The sequence below is a fragment of the Austrofundulus limnaeus genome, unplaced genomic scaffold (assembly GCF_001266775.1).
Source record: "Austrofundulus limnaeus strain Quisiro unplaced genomic scaffold, Austrofundulus_limnaeus-1.0 Scaffold16, whole genome shotgun sequence".
NCBI lineage: Eukaryota > Metazoa > Chordata > Actinopteri > Cyprinodontiformes > Rivulidae > Austrofundulus > Austrofundulus limnaeus.
In genome coordinates, this window is record NW_013952418.1 from 2,628,019 (window position 1) to 2,637,583 (window position 9,565).

Sequence of the window (9,565 nt, forward strand, 5' to 3'; positions counted from 1 at the left end):
AACAGCTAAAACATGTAGGATTGTGTCTCCCAGGACCAAAACTTGACACTACTGACAACTAAGATCATAAAAAGTAGAAATAGATACCATGAAATGTTAGAAATACTTTTTTATATCTTTAAAATTAAACAGTAATCCTATAAGTTGCTGTTGTTTGGCCAAGTACAGCCTTCAGAAACTCTCTGCTCTTCTGCACATCACCATTCGTCGTCTCACTCGACGTTTAAGGACCGTTACGCGCGCTTTTCCGGTAAACGGTTCCCACCCACTTCGAGGCGGCTCTAATAGTGCAAAACATCCAGGGCTGAGCAGGGCCAGACCTAGACCATCTGGGGGCCGGGGCCGGGGTCGGCCCTGCAGTGCATAAACGCCTATAGTTAGACCTCAACTATGAGAGACAATACTTCCCCCCCCACTGTACATGTGTACAGAATACTCCATCTTTTAGGAAACTTTTTTTATCTGGTCTTGGTCTTGGTCCAAACCCTAAAAGTCTTGGTCTTGACTTGGTCTCGGGTTAGGTGGTCTTGACTACAACACCAGGACCACCTAATGGAAAATAACAGTTTTAGGGTTGTGTTATTTTAGTGTAATCTTTAATCTCAGAATGAGGAAAAAAAAATCACATAAAAATACCAGAGGATTTAATCCGCTCCACTCCCGGTTCCTCCTCCACAGCATACCAGCAGCTACCAGGCACCCGCAACTCCCCAGGTGATCCCTGAAGGAGGCCCCTGCCCCTCTGAGGAGAACCAGAACCAGAACCTTCAGCCCACTCAGGTTCCCACCCAGCTTCAGCCTCACGGGACCACCCAGGACCCCGGAGGGTTCGCGTTGACCCCTAACGCTCCAGTCCTGTACGGATCCTCGTTCGGCCCCTTTGAGAAACCTCCTCCGTACGCCTGCTGAGCATGGAAACTCACACACATGCACACACACACACACACACACTGAAGAACATCTTCCTGCAGACTCACGCAGCACAAGACTTTTGTAGAGAAAAAACCGTGAGCTTCACTGCTAAGATTAATTTCTTGTCTCGTGGGTTTTTATCTGGTCACAGGTTAGGATTATTTTAATTTGATTAAATTATTTAAACTTTCTCATCGGTTTGTTTTGGTTGTTTTCTGGACCTGGTCTGGAGAAACGACTCTTTTAACGCTGTGATTGCACCTTAGTAAAATTAAAATAAGATCTGCTGGAAGTTGACCCTCCTGCTGTCCTTCAGTCAAACTAGAGGAGTTTTAAATGCGTTGGTGTTCAGTTCTGCATGTTCTAGATGTTTCTCTGCTCCAGCTCTTCTTCAGCACCTCTTCAAGTGCTGCAAAAATCTTTATAACCACCAGGAATCAGCTACATGTAAATAAATGTAATTTAGTTTCATAATGACATAAACGTAGAGCTGCACTGGAAAATATGAAATTTTATTTTCTAAAATGTAAGCTTTTGTTCTGCTAATGTTAGCTTTTAGCTACTATTTAGCTTGTTTTAACAATTAGGGTTTTTTTCCCCTGAAATTTTAGCTTTGTACTATTTTTTAGTTTTTTAGCTTCTACGGCAGCAACGGTTTCGCTCATTTTACTGTTTGCAGTAGTGTTTTCTCAGCCAATTTTAGCTTTTAAATGCTATTTTGAAAGTTTTTAGCTTTTAGATTTAGCTTTTTGCTACTGTTTAGTTTTTTTCAAATTCAAAAATACTTTATTGATCCCAGAGGGAAATTTGGTAATATTATATCATATCATATTATTATATATAATTATATCTATTACAGTAGCTGCACTTTTGCTAATTTTGTCTTTTAGTAGTTTTGCTCATCTTAGCATTTAGCTACTGTTTTTCTCCTTTAACATTTAGCTAGGTTTAGGTATTAGGSCTTTTTTTTGCTAGTTTCAGCTTTTTGCTACTTTTTAGGATTATTTTGTACTCCACAGTAGCTACTATTTTGATAATTTAGTCTTTTACAGTAGCTTCATTATTTTTTTTTACTAATTTTAGCTTTTAGCTACTGTTTTTATAGTTGCAGCTTTTAGGTCTTGTTTTGCACATTTTAGCTTTAGTTTTATTTTTAGTAGTTTTGCTAATTCTACTTTAYARCTACTGTTTTACGGGTTTTAGTTTTTAGCTGCTGTTTTGCTTGTTTATTCTACTAGCCACAGTTTATAGGTAATAAAATGTCAATCGCAGATAACGAGCCGTCAATCACAGAGTAACATGGCACTTTCCTAAAACAAACTAAATCTTAAAATTTTTAGTCTGAAAAATGTCTTATTTACATGGAGAGGGCGGGGCTTAACCATTTTTATTCGATTTGGCCACTAGGGCGTGTTTATCTTTTGTGGCTTCAGCTTCCTGTTACCTGTCCTGTCTCTAGTCTTGTCTTAATACAGCTTTTATTTAACGTGAGGTGAGCTGAAACAGCTAAAACATGYAGGATTGTGTCTCCCAGGACCAAAACTTGACACCACTGACAACTAAGATCATAAAAAGTAGAAATAGATACCATGAAATGTTAGAAATACTTTTTATATCTTTAAAATTAAACAGTAAATGTCCTATAAGTTAAACGTATGTCAGTTTATAATAAATCAAAGGGCACCGGAGAATGGACGCTGCTTTTATTTRTCATTTAATGTGCACTTTACTTTTACTGCATTATTAAAATGTGTGTTCAGTGTTTCTGTAGCCGCTGCTATTAAATTAACCTGATTTAAACTTTAACCTGTATGTATGCAGAGTAAGGGCTTCGATATAATCTCACATTTACAGGACGAGTTCAAAACCTTTAGAGAAATGTTCGTCTCATTTTCTGAGTCAAAACCATTGATTCGTCATCATTTCACAAATTTATATAAACTGTGAGCAATAAAAAGTGGTTCTGACCGWCTCAGTCTGTTAATTTGTCTTCAGTTAACTTTTTAACGCAGCTGATATTTTTAAACGTTTTAATCATTTCCTGTTCAGTCTCTTCTGTAGGTTCAGCTTTTTCAGGAAAGTACAGCTTTGATTTTTCAAAATCTAAAATTGTTAAAAAATTCTGCTCTTTAAAATTTGAGCTACTGTTTAGCTAATTTGAATTGTTAGATATTTATTTATATTTTACCTGATCATAGCTTTTTGCTCCTGTTTTGCTTATTTCGTCATTCAGCTGCTGTTCTGGTTTTAGCTACTTTTTTTATTTTTGCTTTGCTCCTTTAAACTTTTATTCTTAGTTTTTATCTTTTACAGCAGACACTTTTGGGAGCCTTTATTTTTGTTCTTTGCTAGTAGTTCTAACCCATATTTAGGTATTAGCTGCTAACGTTTTGCTAATTTAAGGTTTTAGCAGCTGTTTTCTGAAATGTTTTGCTTATTTTAGTCTTTTAGCTATTTCCCTTTTTTAGTTTTGAGCTACTTTTCTGTGATAATTTATTGACCATCTTCTTGTCATCTATTTCTGATTTTAGCCTTTTTTTCCTTTAATCCATTTTTGCTTATTTTAGTTTTGAACTACTGTTTTACCGTTGTAGCTGGAATTAATTTAATTGATGCTCTTTAGCTACTGTTTTCCTAACAGTTTGCTAACTTTAGCTTGTTTGTTCTGTTTAAACATTTCAGCAGTCGTTCGGCTCTCTGTCCCCACCGCCTTGACTTTCACCATCTGTTATCTCTGATTTTCCTCATTTCTCAGGAAATTTTCAACATTTCTGTTGAACGTTTGAGAACATTCCAGAGGTGAAACGGAGCTTGAAGAACTCAATCTTTAATCCAGCAGATTAAACRTCTCTATCTCTGAACTTCTTTTTGATTAAGTCTAAATGTAACGCCATGTAAAAACACAGAACTGTGAAGTTGAACACAGCCACGAAGAACTTACGGTAAGTCCATGACGTTCATACAGACAATTTTATTTTTAAATAGATTTTATTCATTTTTACAGTGGAGGAAGTAAAAACTCAAAAAGCAGACTTCTCTCTCGCAGTGTACACATACTGGCAGTTTAACGTGAAAAACAACAAAGATACAACACATCAGAACATAGAGAATAAAACAATAAAAAGGTCGAGCTCTGGCATTTATCCAGCTATAAAATGATTTAATTACACAGGAACAGAAATCACTGGAGCCCTTCAGGCGTTCTCAGACATTCATGGTTTGTTTTCAGCACCGGTAAATTAAAAAAACGGGTTCTACGGAGGATCTTATTGCTCTCTCTCTGCGTCAGGAGGACATTCCTGCGACTCGGAGAGGTTGGGTTTTGTTTCGGAGAACCTCGAGGTGCAGAAGTCGGAGTCTGACTCTTTTCTACAAGCGTCGTCACATTATTTACACAGTATTTTTTACAGCGCTCTAATCTCAGTAGCTTGAGTGGTTGCGGTTGATGCAGTGCCGAGTCTTTCTGTCGAGGAGGCGGTGCCGTTCCTGCGCTCCCCGAGTTCTGGAAACCGGGTCGCTCCGAGGAGACGGAGGGGCCGCTGTGACAAAGTTGGTGATAAAATTCATCCGATAAAGTTTTCACTGCACCGAGTTTGTTTTACTGGGTGACGGGTAGTTTTTATTTTGTTACAGTACAGTCGAGAGGCGGCGTCTCGCTGGGCTGCGGCCCGTCGGTGAACGGCGTTCCAGGACGTCTCGAGACCTTCGAAATTTTCTCGCTTGGGTTTTGAACTCGTGATGGGTGTGTCAAGCCAGCCCCAGGAGCCGCTTTCAGTAGCGATGTGATTTACAGGTCTTTAAATGTTGTTTATTTTAAAGAGTCGGTCTTTCAGGTGCACTGCTGGGCACAGCTAACCAAAACGTTAGCCTCGCTAATTCATAATGCGGTAACTAAAAACGTAGCTTTTCTAAAAGGTAAACAAATAAAAATTAGCGGAAACAAACGCTAATAAGCTAAACAAGTAAAAACAAAACAACTAAACAAGTAAAAATGTAGCAGAAGCTAATGCTAAACAGCTAAACAAAAAAAATAGAAGCTAATGCTAAACAGCAAAACAAGTAACAAATTAGTGGAAGCTAATAGCGAAACAAGTAAAAATAAGAAGTTAATGCTGAACAAGTAACAATTTAGCAAATGCTAACATTAAATGGCTAAATAAGTGAAAATGTAGCAGAAGCTAACACTAAACAAGTAACAATTTCACGGATGCTAATGCTAGACAGCTAAACAAGTAAAGATTTAGCAGAAAGCTAATGCTAAACAAGTAAAAACTTAGCAGAAGCAATGCTAAACAGTTAAAACAAGTAAAATTCGAACAGAAGCTAATGCTAAACAAGTAACAATTTATCAGAAGCTAATGCTAAATAGCTAAACAAGTAAAAATGTAGCAGAAGCTAATGCTAAACAGCAAAACAAGTTACAAATTAGTGGAAGCTAATAGCTAAACAAGTAGGAATAAGAAGTTAATGCTAAACAAGTAACAATTTAGCAAATGCTAACATTAAATGGCTAAATAAGTGAAAATGTAGCAGAAGCTAACACTAAACAAGTTACAATTTAACGGAAGCTAACGCTAGACAGCTAAACAAGAAAAGATTTAGCAGAAAGCTAATGCTAAAGAAGTAAAAATTTAGCAGAAGCAATGCTAAACAAGTAACAATTTATCAGAAGCTAATGCTAAATAACTAAACAAGAAAAATGTAGCAGAAGCTAACAAACAAATGTAAATTTAGCATAAGCTAATGCTAAACAGCTAAACAAGTAAAAATGAGTGGCAGCTAATCCTAAAGAAGTTAAAATTTAACAGAAGCTAACGCTAAGCTGCACAGGTAGAAAATCAGCTGAAGCTAACGCCAACAGCTAACCACCGAGAACGTTGCTCAGTCTGTGTCTCGTCTTTGTCTCCTTTCAGCTGAAGATGGTGAGACTGACACAAACCTGTTGATGTTAGCTTGTTAGTTAGCTGCTAGTGGACCTGGACTTGGGAAAACATTTTAGTGGAAGCTAATTGGTCCTCTACAATTTTTAAAGTTAGCAAAACAGCTAGTGCGCTAAACTGAAAAATTAGTTCCGCTTTTATCTGATCCGAATATTTTAAACGGCTCTTTAAAACAAACAAGAACAAAGTTGAGATTTAGTTTGTGCTTTCCTCAGACACACACACACACACACACACTGAAACAATGAAGACATCACTCACGTTCAAAACTCAACCACTCCTAAATCCAGGTTTGCGTTTATTGGTTTTTGCGTTGCCAACTAGGCTCCGCCCAGCGAGACGCCACCGTTAGATAAAAGCTGTCGACACGTTAGAGTTGGGATTTAGTTTTAGGCACACGGTTGATATTTAAAGGCTGCAGGCAGACACGGAGCGCTCCGCTGAATCGTAGAAATGGGTTCTTGTCGCGGTCCGTTTGCGCCTGCGGCCATGTGCAAGCTTGTTGTGGAAGCACGGAGTCGTGCCTCGGCGCTCAGGACCGGTAGATTCAGGTCCGCTCTGAATTATCGACGCACCAAACGCTGTTAAGAGGTCGAAGCACCTGTTGATACATTTTCTCTGAGTTTAGCAGCGAGTTTAAAACTATTTATCTGTTTGTTTTTTGTTGATGTTAGCGTTAGCGCTCACTTTGTTCGAAGCTTTGTGAACGTGAAGCAACATGACCACAGATGACGACTCAGAACCGACCCCGTGAGTTCTGGTGGGCAGTTATTGAGGGATGTGACATAAACAGCTGAAAATACTGAAAACCAAACACAGTGAGAGCCTCCGGTCTGGGCCGGACAGGAGATGATTCTGCAGCGCCAAATTTATTTAAGATTTTAATTTAATCCCCCCCACTGGTCAAGAGCTTTTAGAACCTTAGTGGACGTGGTCCCAGAACCGGACTGGTCAGTGGTGAAAGTCCAGCAAGGGGCAGGAGTGTGAGCGGATGTCGTTGTGTTTGTGGACGGCCGTGTCCAGGTCCAGGTTCTTCCCATTCACGCGGACCTCCATGCAGCCGCTGTAGGGCGCAGACACGAGCGTGGACACCAGGGAAACGTCTGAGGAGGAATACAAAATGACAGTGTCAGTCAGCGGACGAGACAGTCCAGTTCTGAAAGTGAAAACAGTTTTTTTTTTAACCGTTAGTTACAACTTTAATAAAGTGATAGAGCTTTTCTGTTTTTTGGGGTTCCACAAGGTTCTATCTTTGGTCCTCCACTTTTCGCCTCTTTACCTGCTTCCACTGGTGGGCACAGTTCTGCTAATCCGCTAACAGCCGAACTAGCTTTTATTCAGCAGATTAGCTTATTTATTTATTTATATATTTATTTTTGCTGAATTTGTGAACCATTAGCGGACTGATTAGCTTCTGCTAAATTCTTTTCTGCAACTTGTAAGTCCACTGAAGGGTTCACAAGTATAAAACATCTTATTTTATGTAATTCATCCTGAATTAAATAAAAACTATCCGCTCTTACAAGCAGTGCTGGAGGTGTCAGGCACCAAGTGTGTAGCATGTAGCATCTTTAGCAGCTAAACTTCAAACTAAAATGTATCACAAGTTAGACGGAGCTCTAATTCTGGTTTGGATTGGCCTGTTTGCCATAAATTATCCCACCCAACTTGAAATTTAAGTGTCTACGACATTAAATTTTTGTAATAAATATGAATGTATTTTTAGAAAGATAACATTGATTAAATGTTGTAAAAAAGATTTCACGCCTTTGAGATGCAAAGTTGTTGAGATATTTGCATGTGCAATAGGGCTGCCACGATTAGTCGACTAGTCACGATTATTGTCGAAGATTAAAATCGACAACTAATTTAGTAGTTGATGTGTTGTTTTACTTTTTTCTAACTTTGCTTTTCTCTCCAAACTGTTGCGGCACCTTCAACTGCCGCGTCTGCCTTTCTGTCCTTGGCACACATGCACAGCTGTGGTAATTAGGGCTGCCACAAACTATTATTTTTATAGTTGACTTAATCACTGATTGTCAACTATAAAAAAATATATAAAGCTAGAAAAAATGACGCATCGACTATTAAATTAGTTGTTGACAATTTTAATTGTCGACATAATCGTGACTAGTCAACTAATTGTGGCAGCCCTAATGTGCAGTAATAGGAAGTGATGTCATAGGGGAGTGTCTGAATGTGAACAGAGCAGTGCTAATATGGCTAACAACAGACTGTAGAGAATAATCTGAGGTTTCTTTAGATTATTTTAATCACTTTCACAGAGAGATGAGACAGAGTCAGAGTTCAAATAATATTGTTTCAATAAACAAAAAAAACAGAGTTTTCTTTCTCAAAGAGTTCCCCTTTGATGTCACTTCCTGTTTCACTTTAGCTGAGGGAAATTCAGAAGAAAATATGGCAATTATGTGACATAACGGGTAAAAATCATGTGTATTATGCTAAGTTTCTTAAATATAAATATATTGTACTTTCTTTGACTTTTTGTATTTCATAGATATGCATGTCACAGGCACTTTAAACAAATATAAAACTAAAAGGTTTGTGTCAGTCAAACCAGTCTTCAACTGGAAGGAGATGAAGACTGACGGTCGTCTTAGTGGTTCACTTCCACTAATTTAAAATCTGTTTAGCGTTTCTGGAGCTAAGTGGTTAGTGAAGCCAACTGTTTGGTTAGCTGTGGCTGTTTCCATCAGGCTCAATACTCAAAAAGTTGATCCATAATTTTGAAAATTAATCAGCACTTATTTTACTCCTTGGCTTCTAGCTCAGCCAGAAACTTCCTCTTACTTATGTTACTTCAATTTGTTTGATCTTATTGTTTAAACTGCTTTTATTCTTTATGTTTAAATGGTCGTATTTTATGTGAACTGCATGTTGCAGCATYGGTTGCTTTAAAGTGATTTATAGTAGTAAAACCATCTTGTATTTGTTCTGTGAAGTAAAAGTTAAAGTGTTGCTCCTCACCTGGAAGGCCTCCTACATACGTGGTGGAACGTGAGAAAAGCTCGGTGGGAACCTCGGCGTCCTCGCTGCGTCCGGTCTGGCCGTCGACCAGCAGGACGATCTGTTGGTCCGAGACGGTCACCTGGACCTCGTGGCTCTCGCCGTCACAAAAAGGCGCAGGAGAGCTGGCGACGACGACGGTTCCCACAGAAACCAAGAGAACCTGCAGGTAAACGGCAGGTTGGTTTGAGTGAGCGAAAACAAAAAAACACCAGTGGAAGGCGGAGCTAAGGTTTACTCACATCTCTCCACTCGTCTGTGGYGGGGTTGTAGTCTGAGAGGGCGATGGAGAGAGGCACGCCGTCCTGGTAGACCAGAGCAAACAGAACTCCCATAGCAGAAACGGGCCGCAGGTTCACCTGGACGCTCAGGTTCTTTGGTTCTGAAGAACAGAGATGTAAGGGTTACAGTTTTACTTTTTATACCTGTTTCCTGTAAATGTGCCTGAAGTTCTGATGGCGGTCTGGGTTTTATTTTCTCCTCGCTTCAAATACTATGAAGAAAAACAAATAAATAAATTAATTTTTAAAAAAACAATGAAATGAGGATTTTACAGACGATGATTGGAGCCACAGAGAGAAAAAAAATTAACATATTTAGTGATTTTCTTCACTTTTTTTCCTCTTTAACATCTCTCTGTAGCTCAGATCAGTTATTGGCAAACATATTAGGTGATGATGTAATCT

General features: G+C 38.8%; 2 protein-coding genes across 2 annotated transcripts in view; one reads left to right on the forward strand and one right to left on the reverse strand.

Annotated features, from left to right (window-relative positions):
* Nucleotides 1–1,106, forward strand: part of tmem255b (transmembrane protein 255B) — a gene marked incomplete at its 5' end in the record, with an annotated part of 19,276 nt that extends 18,170 nt beyond the window's left edge. The window contains 1 exon segment of the mRNA XM_014003038.1: nt 679–1,106. Within this exon segment, the coding sequence (XP_013858492.1) occupies nt 679–909 (231 nt within the window).
* A 4,317-nt stretch (nt 1,107–5,423) lies between these two features.
* The window catches only part of gas6 (growth arrest-specific 6), a 22,457-nt gene continuing 18,315 nt past the window's right edge, over nt 5,424–9,565 (reverse strand). Inside the window, exons 13-15 of the mRNA XM_014003042.1 lie at nt 9,122–9,261; nt 8,841–9,042; nt 5,424–6,955 (exon numbers count right to left, since the gene is read on the reverse strand). Coding sequence (XP_013858496.1) covers nt 6,804–6,955; nt 8,841–9,042; nt 9,122–9,261 — 494 coding nt within the window. The 3' untranslated portion in view covers nt 5,424–6,803. The remainder of the gene's footprint in view (nt 6,956–8,840; nt 9,043–9,121; nt 9,262–9,565) is intronic.